This window comes from Danio aesculapii, chromosome 15, assembly GCF_903798145.1.
Source record: "Danio aesculapii chromosome 15, fDanAes4.1, whole genome shotgun sequence".
Lineage (NCBI taxonomy): Eukaryota > Metazoa > Chordata > Actinopteri > Cypriniformes > Danionidae > Danio > Danio aesculapii.
Window position 1 is genome coordinate 23,620,668 of NC_079449.1, and position 22,477 is coordinate 23,643,144.

The 22,477-nt window shown below is 36.6% G+C and overlaps 1 protein-coding gene across 1 annotated transcript; it reads left to right on the forward strand.

Moving 5' to 3' along the window:
- The first annotated feature begins 437 nt into the window (after positions 1-437).
- abhd15a (abhydrolase domain containing 15a) lies at positions 438-15,218 on the forward strand. The gene is made up of 3 exons (XM_056473580.1): positions 438-1,456; positions 11,214-11,566; positions 14,175-15,218. The coding sequence occupies exons 1-3, from the start codon at positions 956-958 to the stop codon at positions 14,728-14,730; spliced, it is 1,410 nt and encodes a 469-aa protein (XP_056329555.1). The 5' UTR covers positions 438-955; the 3' UTR covers positions 14,731-15,218.
- Positions 15,219-22,477: the final 7,259 nt, after the last annotated feature.

Sequence of the window (22,477 nt, forward strand, 5' to 3'; positions counted from 1 at the left end):
AATCTTATATGATTATTAGTGCAACGTTTATTATCTATTTCAAAGTCTCCAATATATAATAAGGGATTTATGCCTTAGTTAATTGTGCAAAATTGGTCACGTGGTGCCAACATATGGCGTCGCCTATGGGGTGGCGACCCGCTTCATGTAAGATTAAACACTTTTAGAAGACTACATCATTCCACACAATTTCCAATTATATTCATAAAAAGTGCTGATCATTTTTAATTAATAAACCCTTACAAATAATTTTAAAGGGGAACTTCAAACTACCCCAGTTCACTTTTCATACCAATGATTCGCACATTTCTGCTTTATGTAATGAACAACATCTGTTCAGACACATGTGGTTTAAAGAAGTATATGAGACCATTCCGATTTATTACAGCATCCGCCTAAATGTATGTTGCAGATGAATAATCTTGTGGAGAGGGCGTTCCTTCTCTATAACAGAGATGATTCACGGGCTCGAGCCAGCAGAGTGTGATGCGACTCTGAACTGAAAACTCTTGACAATCATTCATGACAGCAGCAGTTCTGTGGCAGACCGCAGAAATGAGCACAAAAATGGCACACGGGTCTCGCAGGCGGATGCAGGTGAAGAGTTGACTGCGAAAGACCATCTATTGCATAATCAGACGGAGCACAAAGGCAGGCTGCGAGGGCGCTTCGTTTTGAACTATGGCGGCAACACAACAACACGTTCTTCTGACATAAATTGTGCAAATCTTGGAGAACAGCGACGGGTTGTTTTGGATGAGAGGATATAAAAAAACAACCTGCCTCAAAACTTTGAAGTTTGTATAGGCGCTGCCAGAGGTCGCATTCATTTCAAGCTACTACCTGTGCAGTGTGCTTTCAATTAACCCTAAACTGGCTGGCTTATGTGACACTGAAGTGCGAGCTTTTGGAGGTTGGCTGTTTTTTGTGTGCAGTGTTTTCAGAAGCCGTTCAAATGCTGGAATGGATTGGCACGGTTTGTTTTCTGATTTTAATGGCCATACTCTGGCCAGTGGTGAAGTGTTTTGGGGCGGCGAGTCACTCCACGCTGCTGCTTCCGCGGCGCGACAGTAAAAGACCCGGGGACAGATGCGACTCCAAACTGGAGGAACAAGGTGAATCAGCCGCGGTCGCCCTCATATGCAAGCCCTCCGCGTTGGCGAACTACCTTCTCAAACACTGCATGACTTTTTGCAAGTCTTTGTCGATACCGTCGTGGACCTGGCGCGTGAGTTCGTCTTTACAGACAGTTTTCGGCGCTCTGTGGCCGGTGGAGTGTCCTGTGCACTTCATCCGAGATCATCTGCAGCTGAGCGATGACGGACTGGTGGCGCTGGACTGGGCTGTCGTTGGTGCAGCGCATCACAAGAGGCGCAGGACTTCCAGCAATTCCACAAGTCCAGTTCTGCTCATCATTCCCAACTCTTTTGGGAAAATCACCAGGAATGTTCTCAAGGTAACGGTCGTCTTTTTGTGTGCTTTAGTTGCCCTCAGTTAAAGGGATAGTTCACCCAAAAATTTAAATTATTTTGTTATTTACTCGCCATTCACGTTTTCCAAACCTTTATGGGTTTCTTTTTTCTGTTTAACACAAAAGAAGATATTTTGAAGAATGTTGGACACTTGTAACCGTTGACTTCCAAAATATTTGTTTTTCCTACTATGGAAGTGGATGGTTACTGGTTTTCATCTTTCTTCAAAATATATTCTTTAGTGATCAGCAGAATAAAAACTCATAAAGGTTTGGAAATGCTTAAGGTGAGTAAATTTTAATTTATGCATGAATCCTTTAAGCATACAGTTATGTACATTATATAAATGCAATATCCCTTATGTTGAAAACAGGCTTTGTGAACATTTCTGCAAACATAAACCACCATTTTAGTTACATCTATGTGTGTTATATTTGACACATTTATGAAACCATATGACCTTTGACCTTTTAATCAACTAAAAATGGCTATTTTTCTCAGTCATATAGCGTTTAATTAGGCTAAAGACCCTTTTGATGTAATGTTCTATACTACCACACTGCAAAGTGGATTCAGATGAAAAATACTGTCGTAATTTGTACTATATATATATATATATATATATATATATATATATATATATATATATATATATATATATATATATATATATATATATATATACATATATATATATATATATATATATATATATATATATATATATATATATAGTGTTTTTGAACAATACTATAGTAACATGTATTATACTGTTTATATTATAGCATTTGCAACTCTTTGTTGATGAATGCTACAGAAAATTGTAGCATTAACTGATGTTCTGATAAACGAATAAATACTGTAGTATACTTTAGTTTTTACTACAGTAAACTGTGGGGTATTGTTTAATAAACCCTGTAGTTGAAAACTACAGCATTGGGTTTTTAGTTTGTATTACTATAGTTTTTGTGTTACTTTGGCAACTGTAGAATTACCACAACAGATTAAGTCAAGTACTTTACTATGGTTAAAAACAATATGCTATTTACTATAAATTACAATAGTATTTTTTCCGTATGGATACAGTCGGATTTAGGAAGTTAAACTATTTAGATTGGGTAAGTTGATTTTTAACACAAACAGTTAAACTTTAAAAGACAGACATGTCTGAGTTCTGATATAATTGGTTAAACAATACTTTTGTTGCCCTCATTGTTTTGCTTTAGTTAAATATTTTGATTTAAAAAAAGAAAAAAATGTGCAGAAATAATTGAATTGTGGGTGGCACGATGGCTCAGTTGTTAGGATTGCCACCTAACAGCAAGAAGGTCGCTGGTTTGAGTCCTGGCTGGGCCAGTTGGCATTTCTGTGTGGAGTTTGCATGTTCTCCCTGTGTTCTCGAGCATTTCCTCCGGGTGCTCCCGTTTCCCCAGAAGTCCAAAGACATGCGCTATAGGTGAATTGGATTAACTAAATTGGCTGTAGTGTATGAGTGTGTGTGAATATAAGACTGTATGGGTTTTTCCCTGTACTGGGTTGCGACTGGAAGGGTGCCTACTGCGTAAAACATATGCTGTAATACTTGGCGGCTCATTCCGTTGTGGTGACCCCCGGTAAATAAGGGACTAAGCTGAAGATAAATTAATGAAATAACAGCATTGCCCATGACAATTTTGAGAATTCAACCAATCAGAAAGTTGCAGCAAGCAAAACACCCAAAAGCAGACCTCCACAGATCTGAATTTTTGTAATTTGTCTCCTCATGCTTTTAAAATACTTAATATATATGAATATTTGCTTGTTTTGCAGTAAAATTGTAATTATTTTACGTATTAAAGCTGTTAAGTACAGTTTTTTTTTTCTATTTTGGTCCAATTTTCATGTACTACTTTTCTTCAAATCAAAGTTTGTGGTGTTGTGATTAAGCCCGCAGCTAATTGGTTTGTTTGATTTATTATAGCGCTTTAACAAAAAAAAGTTATGCTAAAAAAAGTGTGTCCTGTCACTAATTCTCTCTGTTGAGCTGCTGTAAATGTATACAGTAGACAAATTGGAAAAGCTAATAAGCAGGATTTTTTTAATGTAATTTAATTAAATGTAATTTGTTCTAGAAAAATTGTATGTTCTGTATGTGAATTTAAAGTTGCTTACATGTGAGATGAAAGCTAATGTCACTTTGTTATCCATGAATAGCAACCATGTTTTGAATATTCAAATTTCACTTGAATACCTGAATGTGGAAAGGCTGTTGTTTCATAAGTTATTCTACAGCTTATATGACACGTGGACACAAACTATTGTCGTATTATGTGCATTTAAAAAAACACTGATTTATTTTAAATTATTATTTTACTGATTATTTTAAATAATACTAATTAATTGACAAAGTTTCATGAGCTCAATTAAATGGACATCATGTTGATCATGACAGTATGTTTTAACCATTTAAGATGGACTACAAAAAAATTTTATAATATAAATAAAGCACAATCCAAACATATTCAAATGCAAAATAAATAAAAATAAAATGTTTTCTTTGGGGGAAAAAAACCCATCAGATAAATTAATTATAATTCATAAAAAATAGGCCAGGAGCAAATTAGTCAATATGCTCTGTTGGAGTTTTTTGCAATAAAATAAAGATGCTGCATGACTTATTCATTATTTTTTTGCAATTATAGCTTGCATGATAGATCCTTTCTCTGACTCTTTGCAACAGAGTCAGAAGTGAGTCATTCCTCCTCACCCAATTTGGAGCTCACTACATATCCCAGACCTAAAGCTCCAGGCAACTTGAAATAAACTCATTAGCTTTCGCACTCCATCATGGATGATTCCGGGAGAAATGTACTCTGTGCTCACCGTAACTCTGTTAGCTGTGCATTGTGGAGGAATACAATCACTGTGTCAGAAGGCTGCTTTTGTGTGGAGAGTGACTGAGAGCAGTAGGGATGAAGGTCTCTTTGTAGACTCAGGCAGATGGCGTATAAGAGTCAAAGCTGTGCACTTCTGGTTGCTTGTAGCCTGTGGGATATTTGCTCAATCTTCTTAGAGCTATGGAAAAAATAAAAATACAGTTTCTCTGGGCTTACTGGATTTATTACGTGTGGGTTTGAGGTTATATTAATATTTGTTTTAATCTATTAAGGTGTGATGGCATTTCTTTGATTTTTCAAATTATGTATATTGTCAATTAGAGCATTTTAAATTTGTTTAGAATATAACTATTGGTCAGAATGCTTTTTTTGTTTGTTTGATCTTCTGAAGTAAAAAATTGGATCATCTCAGAATGATTGTAAACATGCCTAAAACAGCAAAAATTTTTGTTAATTTACTCAAAAATGCTCTAAATGACATTTTTATTTGAAATTTAGAAGAAATGTCAATGAAATATGTAGTTTACTGAGTGAATTTACTAAATGATAATGAACTTCTACTTAAACACAGAAATATAATATATCTCTGTTGTAATATAGTGTACACTCACCGGCCACTTTATTAGGTACACCTTACTAGTACTGGGTTGGACCCCTTTTGCCTTCAGAGCTGCCTTAATCCTTTATGGCATAGATTCAACAAGGTACTGAAAATACTTCTCAGAGATTTTGGTCCATATTGACATGATGGCATCACGCAGTTGCTGCAGATTTGTCAGCTGCACATCCATGATGCGAATCTCCTGTTTCACCACATCCCAAAGGTGCTCTATTGGATTGAGATTTGGTGACTGTGGAGGCCATTTGAGTACAGTGAACTCATTGTCATGTTCAAGAAACCAGTCTGAGATGATTCACACTTTGACATGGAGCATTATTCTGCTGGAAGTAGCCATCAGAAGATGGGTACACTGTCATAAAGGGACGGACATGGTCAGCAACAATACTTGGGTAGGCTGTACAATTGGAACTAATGAGCCCAAAGTTTGCCAAGAAAATATTCCTCACAGGGTGGCGCAGTGGCGCAGTAGGTAGTGCTGACGCCTCACAGGTTCGAGCCTCGGCTGGGTCAGTTGTTGTTTCTGTGTGGAGCTTGCATGTTCTCCCTGCGTTCGCGTGGGTTTCCTCCGGGTGCTCCGGTTTCCCCCACACAGTCCAAAGACATGCGATATAGGTGAATTGGGAAGGCTAAATTGTCCGTAGTGTATGAGTCTGAGTGAGCGTGTATGGATGTTTCCCAGAGATTCCTTCCGGTTCCGGCTGGAAGGGCATCTGCTGCATAAAAACATGTGCTGGATAAGTTGGCGGTTCATTCCATTGTTACGACCCCGGAATAATAAAGAGACTAAGCCGAAAATGAATGAATATTCCCCACAACATTACAACACCAGGCTGAACCATTGAGACCAGGCAAGATAGATCCATGCTTTTATATTGTTGATGCCAAATTCTGACCCTACCATCCGAATGTCGCAGCAGAAATTGAGACTCATCAGACCGTGCAACATTTTTCTAATCTTCTATTGTCTAGTTTTGGTGAGCCTATGCCAATTGTAGCCTCAGTTTCCTGTTCTTAGCAGACAGGAGTGGCACCCGGTATGGTCTTCTGCTGCTGTAGCCCATCCGCCTCAAGGTTCGATGTGCTGTGCGTTCAGAGATGCTCTTCTGCATATCTCTGTTGTTACGAGTGGTTATTTGAGTTGGAACACAGAACTGCCGCTCACTGGATATTTTCTCTTTTTCGGACCATTCTCTGTAAACCCTAGACAGAGATGGTTGTGCGTGAAAATCCCAGTAGATCAGCAGTTTCTGAAATACTCAGACCAGCCCGTCTGGCACCAACAACCATGCCATGTTCAAAGTCACTTAAATCACCTTTCTTCCCCATTCTGCTGCTCGGTTTGAACTGCAGCAGATCGTCTTGACCATGTCTACATGCCTAAATGCATTGAGTTGCTGCCATGTGATTCGCTGATCTACTTAGAAATTTGCATTAACGAGCAGTTGGACAGGTGTACCTAATAAAGTGGCAGGTGAGTGTATATTGTATATAATATATTGTGTGTATATTGGCTGCAGCACTGCGATACGATAACTCGAAGTTACTCTGATATCATATTAAAATGCTTATTTATGGAGTATTTACAGAATTTATTGTAAATTGCTCATTTATTTTATAAGTTATTTATATGTCCTCATAATTTTTAATCATAATAACTTGTCTACTCTGATAAAGCCAATATACGATAACAAACCACAGCCATACGAACAAGTAAATTTTTGATCAAATCAAGCTCCACCCTACATTTGTGTTCTTGTTTGAAAAGCCACTTCCCTGACATATACATATAGGGAAGAAAGACTATAACAACGTCCTTTTTGTATTGACTTTAAAGACAATTCACCCTAAAACCATAACTAAAAATTAATTGCTAGATCTCACAAGATTCTAAACATTGATACGTATATTCATACACATTCATCGATTTTTCTGTTGAACACACACAATATTTTGGAGAATGTTGCAAACAGGTAGCCAGTTAGGAGGGAAAAATACTATGGAATTCAATGGCAACCAGTTTTCAGTGTTTTCAAAACAGTTACTAAACTCACAGGTTTAGTAAAGAATTTAAATTTTGGGGTGAACTATCACTTTAAATTAGTTGCAACCTTTTTGCAGAACTCTAAAGTCATACTTATGGTTCCCATTTAGTTTTACATAGGTTTGGCAGTGCCTATTTGTTTAAATAGACAAGGGTTTGAGGGGGTTGAGTTGTAGTCTGCTGTGGTTTTGGTGCGTTTCGGAGGAATGTTATTTATGCTGTGATCATGGCACACTAAGCAACAGGCTGCACCCAATTTGCACATCATCATGAAGCATGAAGCGCTGGACTGCAGTAAAAGCCTGTGTGTTTTCTGGGTCTTCAGGGAATTCACACAAGAAAGGGACCATGGAAATACTGTGCTGAGAAGTAGATCCTGTTTTCTACATTAAGCATAATTAGACAGTTGGTATTAAGCTATCATGATAGAGGAATTACTATGCGCTTACCCCTTTTTTTAACTTTTTGTCGTGCTAATTATCATAGTAAGAGCAGGCAGGATTACAATAAATAAAGGGAGAAGAGAAATGGGATTTCAGTTTGTTTCAAGCCAGATTTCAATTTTCATCTCACTTAAGATGGATTTAAACTCCGCTGACTGCGTGCGCACCTTGCGAAATGGACGAGGCTTTTTTTATACTTTTTGTACTTGCCACGTTCGCCGTTGTGATATTCTTTAAAACGACAGGGGGTGGTCAAAAGAAACTGACTGTAAAATCAGACGGATAAACAGAGAAGTACATCATTTCATTAATATCATTCAAGATTTTTTAACTATATATTTTTATTATTTTTATTTTTTATAAATTATTTTAATGTTTACGAGGATTTTTATAACCATTCAAGATTTTTTTAATCAAACTTTGATGCATCACTTGCTTTTGTTGTATATCTCGGACAGTTTTACCTATTAAAGTTTATTAAATTATTAATGAGAGGAGAACATGGGTTGCGCTAGAAATACAGATTTTATGATGGTAAGAATAAAAGCAAAAAAAATTACACTTACTAAAAAATACTGATTTTTTTTTTTTAGATTTAGCCCACTCCACAATTGACACATGAATGTCTGGCTAGTTTCTGTCCTCCTCTTATGCTAAAAAGGCAATAATGGTCCAAAATTCCTGACCATTATCATCAATAAAGCCTAGAAAAACAGGGCATCAGTATATTGTAAACCGATAGGCTCAAATATTCCTTCCCAGTTATCAAATAAATAATTTGTTTCTTAATTATAATTTTGTAACTATTAAATTGTTTTAAATTCAAAATTGTAATACATCAGTGTAAAGCCTATGACTGGTGGAAAAAAATATTTCTGTAATTGTGTACCTGGGTCACCACTTTCGCCATGCCCTCTTTTGGCTTTAACAAGCTTATCCCTCAGGTTTTTTCACACCTTTTAACAAAAACTTTCCTCCTTTCCCACGGCTGTTGCAAAATTATTGATCATCAGGTTATCTCTATGATCATGGATCATAAAGATGTCTGTACAGTCGTACCTGTTTCAGACAGAATCTCTTCAAAGTGGTTCAAATTCAACTCGAATCAAATGCGGCACCGCACGCACTTTTCGCACATGTCTCAAAAAAAATAATGCGCTCCGCCAGCCGAAATCATGTTATGCGCACCCTAAGCGAACATCCGCAAACATTCGCCACGTGCACACTTACCACATGCACAATGCAGATACATTTAGTTGTTTGTACAGTGTCTCCAAAAGTGCAAATGAATTGCTGCTCTTTAGTTGTATTAAAAATCTACCAAACAAATCATTGGTTTGATTGTGCTTCACGACTTTGCAGCAGGGCTGAACGATTTTCTTGTGCATTTTGTCAGTAAAGCTGGTTCTAGTAAACCTCCACAGTTGCTTTCAAATGGAGCAGAATTTAATTAGAAATGTGTTTAGTCAGAGTATAATAGTTGATGTACCTGTTACAGTCTGTATAATCATTATATAGTATAATCGTTCTGTGATAATGGCAAATGTTTTTGTACCTTCTCAGTGAACTACAACTCTGTGTAGTAAGTGCTAAGACAATAACGTTTTTACCTCAAGCTTCGTATTTTTTGTCAATGAGTTTTGTGATTATGTGTGACACTAAATCAATGAAAATCTTCTATTTATAATTCAACAATTTGGAGATTTCCTGGGTTTCTTTGTGTGTGTTTAAAGTTTCTGCAGATTTACAATAAGGACACCTTTGCTCAATCATATTTGCTGTTTTCATTCAGTTAATCACAAGGGGCTTTATTTTAGCGACTAGGCGCAAAGTCTAAAGCGCATGGTGCCAAAGCATTAAGGGCGTATCCGAATCCACTTTTGCTATTTTAACGGTGTAAAAATGTGGTTTGTGCTGCGGAGCACGGTCTAGCAGGGTTGTGCTTCTCTTAATGAGTTAAGGGTGTGATTTGAGAATAACGTGCATTAAATCAATAAGAGTCTCATCTCCAAATCCCTTTAAGAGTCAGTTGCATGACACCATGGCGCATTTGCTATTTACACGGCGGACTTTGTTTGTGGAAAAACGGAACGCTTCACTAGCGAGAAAACGGTTAAACAGATCATCAGCGCAAGGATAAAGAACAAGCCTCCTCCATTCGGCTTCTTTATTTTCTCTTTCCTTTTGTGGAGTAAGGAAAACGGTGGAAACTCACTCCACTGAAGACATCCATTAGCCTACGTATGTAATTTTGTTTGTTAAACACAAAGATTAGTTTCAAAACTATTTCTAAATTCAGTTATATTCAAAAACACATCCTATGCTCATATGGTCCAAATCCCGACAGGTGGACAAATCTAAACTTGTTGTTATTAAGACAAATATAAATATGCATATAATAAATAATACTGATATTAACATTATACAAAAGCAAGTTGTCATGAATAAACTGAAAAAAGCCCCCTGAGACGAAGAAGGCATGGAGGCAGTGGTTTTTATATTTATGTAGAAAATAATAATTTTCATAACATTTTAATCCTTTAATTCTTCTTCATTTGTAAAGGTATTTGTGTATTGCTGTGAATCCTGTGTGTATTAAGCAAATTGAATGCAGTTAAGGTGCACAACTAACGTGCTCTGCGCTGGACTTTAGACAGTTGATCAATTGCGCAGTCTGTTTTAGTTCCTCAAAATAGCAACGCGCCAACAAAGCGCCAGAACTCACCTTCTTTCTAGACTGACACACCCATGAGTCCACAAAGGGGCGCAAATGGATTTGCTATTTTAAAAATGTGAAATTTAGGGTTGCGTTGGTCTGAAAATAGCAACAAATTACATGAAAAACATCTTGCGCCTTATTGCGCCGGGTGTATTATATGGTCCAATGACTTACTTTCCATTTCTTTGTGAAACTTTAGTATCCGCATGCATTTATACATTTTATCAGTTTCAATTCCGTTTACATGGCACATATCACCCGAGGATGAAAATAAATTTTTCTTTAGCATCTAGTTCCATGTAATTGCACTGAATATTCTGAAGTCACAGTAGAGGGAAACCTGAACCAGAGTATTTTAAGACGCATAAAATGTTTTGATTATATAAGGGTTATAAAAAAGGAGATTTTTATCTTTATAGGCAGGTTGTTTATACACGCTGTTAACACACATCAGTGTTTAACACCATGTAAAAGTACATTTTGCACAATAGATTCCTTTTAAATAATAAATCTTCATTTATCAATAAATCATATTTTCATGAAAGCAGTTAGGGGGAATTTACATCTCCAGTGAAATAATTTTATCTTTATCTCACTCAGCGATTTTATATAATAATGAAAAAAAAAAAAAGAAATGCCCAAATATTTTGCACTCAGATGGAATGTTTACTCGTGAGGAATTTTTTGCAGACTTGTGAAATTTAAGGAATTTGGCAGCCATATTGCTGGCCCTTCCCTCAAGTTACTGAATTGTTAGCATCACGGCTGTGGTAAATTCTGTGAACAAAAGCACAGAGTAGCTGTAATAACTAAATTATGGTAGCAAACTGTATATATTTAACACTCAGTTTTATGGCAGTGCCCTGTTTTAAAATAAACTCAAATGTACATAAAGCTTACAATGTTTATTTTTATTTTTTAACCCAAGGCCACTTTTTACAGGTGTGTGAGATTCAAGTAAAACATATTTGTTTATATGCGCAAGTATGACCCCGTGTGCTGTATCTAGCATGTGACCATATTTATTTTTTTGTCCGCAGCTCTGTGAAGCAGCTCTGAGTCACGGTTACCTCCCCGTGATCTTCAACCGCAGGAGCCAGAACGGGACGCCGCTCTCTACCATCAGGCTGCAGCAGTTTGGTGACCCAACTGACCTCCGGGAAGCAGTGCGCTACATACGGTACCGGCAGCCGGCGGGTCAGATCTATGCTGTGAGCGAAAGCACTGGTTCAGGACTCCTGCTGTCCTACTTGGGCGAGTGTGGCTCTTCTAGTTATGTGACGGCTGCAGCCTGCCTGTCGCCTATTTTCCGCTGCCAGAGCTGGTTTGAGAGCGGCCCGAGCTGGCCCTTCCACTGGGCTCTCCTGCTCTACCAAAAGATTTGTCTCAGCAGGTAAGGTTAAAGGAAGAGGTTGTTTCTTTTAGTTTTCACAAAATGAAGTTACAATCAGGGTTCTTTAGAATGGGCAAATAACTCTCAGCAGATGGACAGTGTGAAGCAGGTCACACACCGGATGCGCCGCTCGGCACCACAACACGGCATGCACATGACAGTTGGAAGTATCACATAGCGGATGATATTTAATCATCATTTATTCGCATGATATTTAAATTGAAGGGCGTCACACATCGGATGAGCCGCTCAGACATGGCGCGCACATGACAGTTGAAAATATCACACACCAGATGCGCACATTCGCATTTTATTTAAAATGAAACCATTCCGATGGCGCTCTGTGGCGTGGCAGAAATATGAACAGTTTCCTGAGTCATGGCTGGGCGCTGCAGACAGCTGCCGACAGCCCCAGACTTGCGGTGCCGGTGTGTGTACCCTGATAGAAACCCATGTTTAGAATTCTGAAATGCATGGAGCTGCGTGGCGCGTAGCAGAGCAGTGCTTCTGGTGTGTGACCCCCTTGAAGATGTTGTAATGAAAAATTAAGAAAACAAATTTTTGAGGTAAAAATATGGAAATGGTAAAATGTACAAGAAAAGCCTACTTTTTGTACAATGTGGAAAATTAGAAGGTCTATCATGTTTTTAAAAAAATTCTCATTTGAAGTTTTTTCACTGTGAAAGTAAAAAAAAGAGCTTTGGCACTTTTGGACTTTTTATGTATAATAATTTAGGCAGTAAGTCTTGAATTAAGATTTTCATTTTATTAAGAATCTTTGGTACATATTGTTACAAAATTTATGATGGCAGCAAAATGAAGTTTGTAAATGGTATAAGAAAAGTGAAAAATAAAGAACAAGATTTATGAAAAAATAGAAATTAAATCTGTAATATATATAAAAAATGAGTATTGAACATGTTGTTTTTTTCTGGGAATAATATTTCTAAAAGAACTGTTGACATGGGATTAAATCACATTTCAGTAAAAACCCAAACAATACAAACATAAAAATATAACAAAACAAAAAAAATCAGAAATACTTTATATAAAAGGCTTTTTTGGCGATGGCAGCTTAAAGACTTCTCTCATATGGAGAATGAAGCCACATGCATTGCTCAGGTGTAATATATTTTTCACAGACTGCAACAGAGTGTAAAAAATTTGATGGTTCTGTGGGTCTCGTCTATTAAATCAGATCTTTATTTTGTATTCTCTATTGGATTCAATTGAGGTGATTGGCTGGGCCATTCTACAGCTTGATTTTCTTTCTCTGAAAACATTTGAATGTTTCCTTGACTGTGTTTTGGATCATTGTCTTGCTGAAATGTCCACCCTGGTTTCATCTTCATCATCCTGCTAATCTAGATGTTGGACTGAAGCACCTAATATTAATTTACTATGATGAAGGGCAGAGGGTTGCTGAATAACTGCAGTCAGGGCGTTCACTGCTTTCACAACTCCCTTTCTTTATGTATTCAATAGTTTTTTCCCTTTGTCATTTAATTTTATTATGCATAACTTCATTTGTAAACTAATTAGATTTGTTTTCTTTGCATATGGATTTATTTGGTTGTTACCAACATTCGGAGATAATGTCAAGTCAACAGCACCTTTAGAAAGATGTTTTCTGAGAAAAACAATGACGTGTTCAATACTTAATTTCCTCACTAGATAGATAGATAGATAGATAGATAGATAGATAGATAGATAGATAGATAGATAGATAGATAGATAGATAGATAGGTTGGTAAATAGATGCATAGAGAGATAGATTGCCATCAAAATGTGGAAAGTGCTTTGAATACCCAGAAAACCACTATATAAATGCAATGAAATATTATTATTATTATTATTATTATTATGTCTAAATATCTATAGGCAGATTAAAAGAGTAGTTAACTTAAAAATGAAAATTTGCTGTTAATTTACTCATTCTCAGGTTATCGATTTTATTTGTTTAACAAAACAGAAGATTTTTCATCTGAAACGGTGATTTAGCCAAAATCTTATGCTCCAAACTCTCATTTCTATACTGTTAACTGAGGCTCTGGATTTAAGATTATAATCTTGTGAATGAGTTTTGCTTTCTGCACAGGCTGTTTGCTTCATAAGATGTTTAATGCATCATCAGGCACCACAGGTATTAATTCAGCTTTGCCTGTACATGTTTTTTTTCCCTCTCTGTAAAAACCAGTAGCCATTGACGTTCATTTAATGAACACACACAGACCACATTTTCAGCTAAACATCTTTAATATTCTACTAAAGAATAAAGTCATCATCGTAGATGGCTTGAAAGTAATTAAAATAACAGCATTTTTCATTTTAAGGCGTATTATGCCTTTAAAGTTTGACGTAGTCTTACTCCAAGATATTGCTCACTATTAGCCGTTCTTGAAGCAAATCAGCTCTGGGTGATCCAAATTAAAATCCAATCCTGTTGCTGTAGCGACCAGTGATGTGTATCCAGCGCTATTGATTTCTGTGGTTCAGCTAAACAGTTTGCCAGTTTAGTTGTAACTCGAATCGATGATAACAAAAGTCTTCCGATGCTGCTCTTATCTATTCTGATTAAAGCTGATAATGTGTTCAATCCCATCCACAGGTATAAAACTGTGCTCGGGGAGCTCGTCCACACAGACAGCGTGTTCTCCAGCTGCTCTCTGAAGGAGATGGAGGAGGCGCTGTTCTGCCATTTTAGCTCAAAAGGGGTCCCAGTGGAGGGAACGGGGAGCTGGGAGGCATATTGGGAGCGGAATGACCCTCTGAGGGACATCGATGAAGTGGCCATTCCTGTGCTGTGCGTGTGCAGTCAGGATGACCCCATACGAGGGGATCCGAGGACCACGTTGCCCTTAGAGCTTTTTGAGAACAATCCTCATTTCTTTCTGCTTTTGACTGCCTGCGGAGGCCACTGTGGGTTCTCCACGTCAGACGAGGGTCCTGTCGTTTGGAGCCACCAGGCCTTGCTGGAGTTTTTTCGCGCTACGACTGATTTCTTCGCCGCGGAGGAGCGCGCCAAGCTAGGGGCCCGCAGGAGGGGTCTTAGCGGGGCTGGCAAGACTTTTCGTCATCGCAGTGTCAGCACATGCAAAAGACTGCCTGTGTGCTCGCATAACATTCACGCTATTTACAACTGGCAGAGGTCCTACACCAGATGATGATGATGTGCTCGAATGGTCCCTCCTATTTGTTTTGTATAACAGAGAGACTGAAATAGCAAACAGCACTGCCAGAAAAAGAGAAATCCAAAACCATTGTCTGACCTGCTGTTCGGCACCGCCAAGAAAACCAGCAGTCCAGACAAAATATGTCAGTTTACATTTAGAAGTGTTTCGACTTTTGGACCAACACTGTCAACAGACGGACGACAATTGTGTTTGAGAAACTTTGAAATTCATAGCTAAATTTGGGCATTATATAGATGACGTTACTGAATCATGGTTTAAAAACTTCATATTCAACTGAAAAAACAAAACTAAAACGTTTTAATCAGTATTTTTGTCAGGATTTTGTACTGTAGGTCATTATTACCACACTGTTTAAAATGTATGGGTAAAACAAGCAGATTTGTTTGTAACAAACAGTTTGGACGTATGGGAAGAAATCTAAAGAAATTGTTGTTGTTGTTGTTGTTATTATTATTATTATTATTGTTGTTATTATTATTATTATATATAACCTCTCGGAAAAGCGGCAGAAAATAAAAGAATGAATGAATGAATAAAACTTTGCAAAATTAATGGTTCAAACAAGAAAATGACAGGTTTCTAGTGAGTGGGAAATGTAAAATAAATAATAGATTAAATTAGTTGAAAACCTTCTTACCTAATTTTCTTTTTTGGTTCAGTAATTTGTGTAAAATGTGGCTAAAACAACAACAATAATAAAAGGAATCTAAATTAGAAATATCTGAAACAAACAGATGACAATTGTGTTTGAGAAAATGTGAAAATCGTAGCTAAATTTGGCCGTTATAAAGATGACCTTACTGAATCATGGTTTAAAAACTTCATATTAAACAAAAAAAACAAAACTAAAACGTTTTAATCAGTATTTTTCTCAGGATTTTATACTGTAGGTCATTTATTACCACACTGTTTGAAATGTATGGTTAAAACAAGCAGATTTGTTTGTAACAAACAGTTTGGACGTATGGGAAGAAATCTAAAGAAAATGTTATTATTGTTGTTATTATTATTATTATTATTATTATTAGATATAACCTTATTAGATTTTTTTTTGCTTCACTAAAACTGTCTTTTTTTTTGTTTGAACCATTAATCTTACAGTTTTCTAGTGAGTGGGAAATGTAAAATAAATAATACATTAAATTAATTGAAAACCTTCTTACCTATTTTTCTTTTTTGATTCAATAATTGGTGTAAAATTTATGGCTAAAACAACAACAATAATAAAGAGAATCTAAATTAGAAATATCTGGAATCTAAATTTTATTCAGTAAGTGAATGTATTCATTTTATAATTTTTTCCCCCGCCTCAATAAATTTAGTAAACTTAATGGTTAAAACAAGAAAATTAAATCTGTATATATATGGAAATATATTATCTTTATATTATTGTTGTTGTTTTTTATTTTTCACTCACAAAATTGTATAAGATATATGGTTAAAACAACAAAATAACAACTTCTGTTGTTTTGTAAATGTGATTTGGTTAAAGTATTTTTTTTTACTCCTATTTGGTTAAAAATACATTTGGTAGACAGGAAAGAGAAAGGAAAACAGAAAATAATTCTCAAATCTTGATTTCTGACTGTTTGAATCTCACAATTTTAGTTGTTTAGATTTATTGATAAAAATACTGATTAGAAACATGTTCGTGTTATTGAACAGCAGTATATAAGTTAGCCTTAAAGCCGTGTAATCATTTTTTAGAGGTTAAAATGTTTGTTTTGTACCTCATGGATGTACTTTAATTACTGTAGTTCATTCCTAAATTTAGAGAATTAGTCTAAATGGTGGCTTCTCCTTTTGGTACTTCGGACATATCTTGCCCAATTTGGGTTAGTACATTCCGTGCACACGAAAATAAAATGTGCCATTCTGTCATTTTCTCTGTTTTTCTGCAAGACTGCTGGAGTATTTACACTGGTCTCTGCTGTAGGAGACAGTAAGCACTGCTGGGGTTTCGTATGACGTCACTCTGAGGTTTCAGGGAAAACTGGCCTCACGTTGACATTGGGTGGAGCTGCAGATTTTCACAACTCCAGCACTGATTTCCCCCCTCACTGTTTTCTCTCTATTCTATCGCCATCTTAAAAACGTGGAACTGGTGTCAAACTTCTCGTTTATATGTTAAATTATCTTTGAATGTTGGAGCTTTCATTAAAGGGTTTCATTTGAACACATTGATGTGTGCGAATCAGCTTTTTTTGGGGCGTCGGAATAATAGGTTATGCAACAGACTGCATGAAACAGAGATGAGATTTCACTCCCACAAGATGCACAAAAACGAAGCATTTGTTAGCATGTGCATTTAGTCACAGCACCTGATTATGGCATCACACAGTTGAATGGATGCATGATCGGGCTTTTAGTGCTCAGGCCCAAATATAGCTGGAGCCTGAGCTCAGAGAGAGTCTGATTAGAAGAGACAGTCTCTGCAGATTCCAGCGCAGACAGGCAGAACTACAGCAAACCACACATTCTCACATCTAATTAACCTATATAAAGCATGGCGATATTTTTTATTTTATTTATTTTATTAGAATCATTCTGAATTAAAAGAATATTTATATACAGTCTTGGCTTATGGTCTGTAATAAATGTTTATGGTAGTGCTATGACATTTTATGGGCATCTACAGTATAGCATTTATAAATTTAGATGTAGTAAGATGCTTTAATGCTCATCCAGAATCCATGTCTGAACCAAATACAGTGAATATTGTGGAAATATTCCTTAAAATAGCTGCTTTCAATTTCAATATCTTTTAACGTATTTTATTTCTGTGGTGACTATACTGAATTTCCAGCATCATTAATTAAAGTCTTTAGTTTCACAAACCTTCAGAAATGATTGGTTTGGTGCTCAAGAAACATTTCCTCATAATATTGTGCATGTGCGTTTTTCAAATTTCTTTTATGCATTTAGTATTCAAAATAATATATTTTACTGTGTTTGAAATTTAGTGTCACTTTGATCAATTACTTGGCTGACAAAGTATTATTTTTATATATTTTTTTTTTATTGAAAAAGGCAATAATGTCACCAAACTAAGCAGCAATTTATGTCTTCATTTCCCTTAAGGGGAGCTAGAGAACCTTTTTTAGAACACTTTAATTAAATTTATTTTAAATTGCCCTTTGGATTTACAATACTTTGTTGTGGTAATTGATTATGCTTGCCTTAATCAGTTTTAATAAGCATTTAGGTTATAACATTACCTCCTGATATAACGTGATTATCAAATGGCAGCATCGCAGGTCAAATAGCCCAGTTTGAATTTTCAATTTCAATTTTTATACATACAGTATCAAACATTTTGTATTATATGTAGAACAAGAATGTTCTCGAAATTAATAGTTAAATCTCTTTCAAGAATTGCTCGTGAACTGTTAAATCCAAATATTTTACAAAACTGCCTTACGGTGCCATCTAGTGGCTAATTGTTGAAAAGAAGGTTGTGGCACTGACTTTTTACGCTGCTCCCTTTGATGGGCAAATCGCCATGCTCCGAGAGAAATGGGCCTGATAATGTTAGAAAACAAAACGTGTAAAAATAGCCCTTTGTATAATGAATTAATTATTTTAAATACATTTTATTTCATGCATTTATTAGTAATGTGGGTAGCTGAAACATTTTAGTTAGAGAAGAGTGTCCAAATATCAGCGTGTGGCTTAATTCAGAATGTATACTAACATACTAACTTTTCTGTGTGCTAGAAGTGTGTAGTACTAATTTTAGTATGTCATTTATCTGTTTTTTTATTTATAGAATTATTATAGAAATATATTAGTTTAGTATAGAATTTTGTTATATGCTTGTTATGCAGGTTTTAAGAATTTAGCTTTAATTTATTCATTCATTCATTTTTTTTTTCGGCTTAGTCCCTTTATTAATCTGGGGTTGCCACAGCAGAATGAATCGCCAACTTATCCAGCACATGTTTCACGCAGCGTATGCCCTTCCAGCTGCAACCCATACACACTTATTCACACTCACTACAGACAATTTAGCCTTCCCAATTCACCTGTACCGCATGTCTTTGGACTGTGGGGGAAACCAGAGCACCCGGAGGAAACTCACACATACGCAGGGAGAGCATGGAAACTCCACACAGAAAGACCAACTGACCCAGCCGAGGCTCGAACCAGCAACCTTCTTTCTGTGAGGCGACAGCACTACCTACTGCGCCACTGCGTCGCCATGCTTGAATTTATTTAAAAGCATATTAAACGCTTTATAGTTTGTATATTGGCCTCCTCGGGTCAATATACAAACTGTAATACTGTTTAATTTAGGCCTAATATATATTACCTTGTCTGAGACAGGAATTCTGATCAGGTGTGCCCCAAAGATCCTGAACCATCAGGCACAAAACCCAGGCCCATATTTATCTAGCAAAGCTTAAAAACTAGCCTATAGAAAGTAGCAATCTGTTAAAAGATATTAACAGCATGTTACATCATACTAGTAATGTGCTAAAGCAAGCATGTAGTTAGTTGTAGTAAAACTGTGTTAAACACACTTCTAATATGATAAAACATTGTAGCAACCTGTTAAAATATGTAACCTTTTTTTTATTTGCGTTATGAAATATCAACATGTTAAAACTTGCTAGCATGGTTCTAAAACATGCTAACAGGCATGCTAACATTTGAAAACGCATTAGAATCTTGTTAAAACACACTTGTAAAAATGAAAATCATCGGAACAACCTGCTAAAATATGTTAAAAAAAATTTATTTGCTAGTTATGAAATATCGACATATTAAAACTTGCTAGTGGTTCAAAAAATGGCTAACAGGCATGCTAACATTAAAATCATGATAGAAACTTGTTAAAACACACTTGTAATATGATAAAACATTGTAGCGACCTGCTAAAATATGTTAGCAATATGTTAAAGTGTGCTAGTTATGAAATATCAACGTTCTAAAACATGTTAGCAGTGTTAGCACAGTAACTGCCAAGCAACAATTCATAGCAATATACTGTAGCAAACTGAGCATTACAAAAAAGTTAAAGCTTCAGAAACCTTTAGGCATACATTTGTCTGTCAGTCTTTCTGTCTGTTTTGAATTTTGCACTTTTAATTACTGTGGATTAAAGCTTCGAACTGCTTCAAACTGAAAACATTCAAACAAAATGTCTTTAAAACGTTGTGGTCAGGCTTTCTCAAGCCAATCTCAGTTTGACTATATTCTGTGCCAACTTTCCTGGTTTTAATACTTGTCATTTTTTTGTTTGAACTTTTCTGTTACTTTCCTTTTTAGTCATTGACAAGGCATTATTTCTAATTAGATTTATAGCATGGGTTTGATTTATATAAAAAAATGTTTCTAAATACTTTTCATTTTAGTTAATGATAGCAATATCATTGATACAGCACTGCTAAATCAATAAATACTAGCAGTATCATCATAAATGAAGGTACACTCATGCAACACAAGTTGAAACAGTTTCAAAGTGATGTGAATTTGAGATTTTGTGTGTGTGTGTGTGTGTGTGTGTGTGTGTGTGTGTGTGTGTGTGTGTGTGAAATCATATTTTCACTTCTGTTTTCAGTTTTATCCACAATCTATGTGCATCATAATCCTACAGTTTTTTTTGTTGCTGTGTCATTGTTAAAGATCTTGATGTTGCTTGTTGACTCTGGAGGAGTGTGCTCCAGCAGCAGATGGCAGTGTGGGAAACAGCCCGAGTCTATGGAAAAGCAGTGCGTATATGAGTGACAGTTACCATGACGCAGAGCTTTCGTTTTGGCTCGGAAAGTGAGTTTATATTTAGCACCTGTTTTTAAGCTGAAACATGACACATGTAGCCTAAATAAATTCATGCAATGCTTTTGTCCTGGTGTGCATAAAAGAACTGGGTTTCACTGAATGGGTGTCACAGTTCACAGTAGTTCTCCAACAGCAGTACAGTTATATGCATTACAGGGCTGAATTAGGGATGCACATGATTAGTGGGTCAATACTGACCGCTCTATGAGTGATGTAAGAAAGGCCACAATCACACACAATATTCTGCATCAATGACAAATGAATTGAATAGCTAACGTTTTTGTATAGATTTGTGGCAGGTGAGCTTAAAGTTGACGTTTGAACCCAAGACTGCATGATTCTGGCTGATGTTTTGTGTGTTTTGTTGATGTAATCTGGACTCTGCAGAGGTACAACACCTGTGTTATCTGACCTGCCCTTTGTCGGTGCTACCCAGGTGTGATGATTTCCCAAGTCAAGCAGCAAATATTTGCAGAAGCCTTCGGCAAATTCTTTGCATGTGCATGACGCAGATGTACTAGGTGGGGTGAACTCTCTCTCTAACACACATTATGCTTTGGTTTTCTTTTCCCATACCTAAATCTGCTTTAATCTCTCTGAATATCTTTGGCTGTGACTCGTCGAGGAGCTGGTGAACGCCTGTCCCTTGGGCAGAGACATGAGGAGGACTGATGGCAGAAGATGTAATATAGGGTGACAGGTTGCCTGGCTTGTCTGAAGGAGGCCAGATCAGGACCTTGCATTCTTCCAACTTTGATTTGGTCATGGTTGATCCGCGTTCTTTGCAGTCTTTACGGGTGGTTGAGGAAAAGCTGGCCAAGTTTACCAACGGCTGCATAGTGGTGTTGCCCTCTCTGGTGGAGACTTGCATCAGGTTTTTTTTTTCCATTGTGCAACTTCACGCCTGTGTAGCATGATCTGTGGGCACTCGACTGCTGACTGTCATCAGATACACCAGGCACAGGCCAAAAGAGCAGGGACATTAGTTTCCACTGTTACAGTCAGGGGTTGTTCCGGAGAGGAAATAAAAATAAACGCTAACACTTTACTTGAAGATGGTGTTCATAAGACGGACACATGACATGACATATCATGAATATAGAGATTTTACGCTTGCTTATGACAACTGTCATTAAGTGTCATTCGCTCATTGCTGTAAAATTTACAGTATTGTGTTGGAACGGTGGCGCAGTGGGTAGCGCTGTCACCTCACAGCAAGAAGGTCGCTGGTTCAAGCTTCGATTGGGTCAGTTGGCATTTCTGTGTGGAGTTTGCATGTTCTCCCCGTGTTCGTGTGGGTTTTCTCCAGGTGCTCCGGGTTCCCCCTGCAGTCCAAAGACATGTGGTGGTATTGGTGAATTTGGTAAGCTAAATTGTCAGTGTATATTTGTGAATGAGTGTGTATGGGTGTTTCCCAGTGATGGGTTGCAGCTGGAAGGGCATCCGCTGTGTAAAAGATGCTGGATAAGTTGGCAGTTCATTCCGCTGTGGCGACCCCTGATTAATTAAGGGACTAAGCCGAAAAGAAAATGAATGAATGAATGAATTTACAGTATTACTGACAATTTTGGTCGCCAGCAATAGTGTAAAATTTACAAGTGTACTGTAAATTAGCAATTAGAGTTGTGCTGTAGTTTTACAGCACAATTCTAATTATTAATTTACAGCGTGCCTGTAAATTTTACAGTATTACTGGTAAAATTTACAGACACTGTAAGTTAACAATTATAACTGCCCTGTAGTTTTACAGTACAATTGTAATTGTTAATTTACAGTGCGCTTGTAAATTTTACAGTATTATCTAAATTGCCAGTAATACTGTAAATGTTACTGCAATTTTTACAGTGTGACATTATTTAAAATGTCTTGATGACAACTTGACATAAGCAAATACATCACAAACTGACATTATGCCGTGACAACTTGACAATAGCAA

Excerpts from the sequence above, each read along its gene's own strand:
- abhd15a (XM_056473580.1), top strand. The coding sequence starts at position 956 with ATGCTGGAATGGATTGGCACGGTTTGTTTTCTGATTTTAATGGCCATA. Across the intron at positions 1,457-11,213 it reads TCACCAGGAATGTTCTCAAG|CTCTGTGAAGCAGCTCTGAG; the intron begins GTAACGGTCGTC and ends TTTTGTCCGCAG. Across the intron at positions 11,567-14,174 it reads CAAAAGATTTGTCTCAGCAG|GTATAAAACTGTGCTCGGGG; the intron begins GTAAGGTTAAAG and ends TCCCATCCACAG.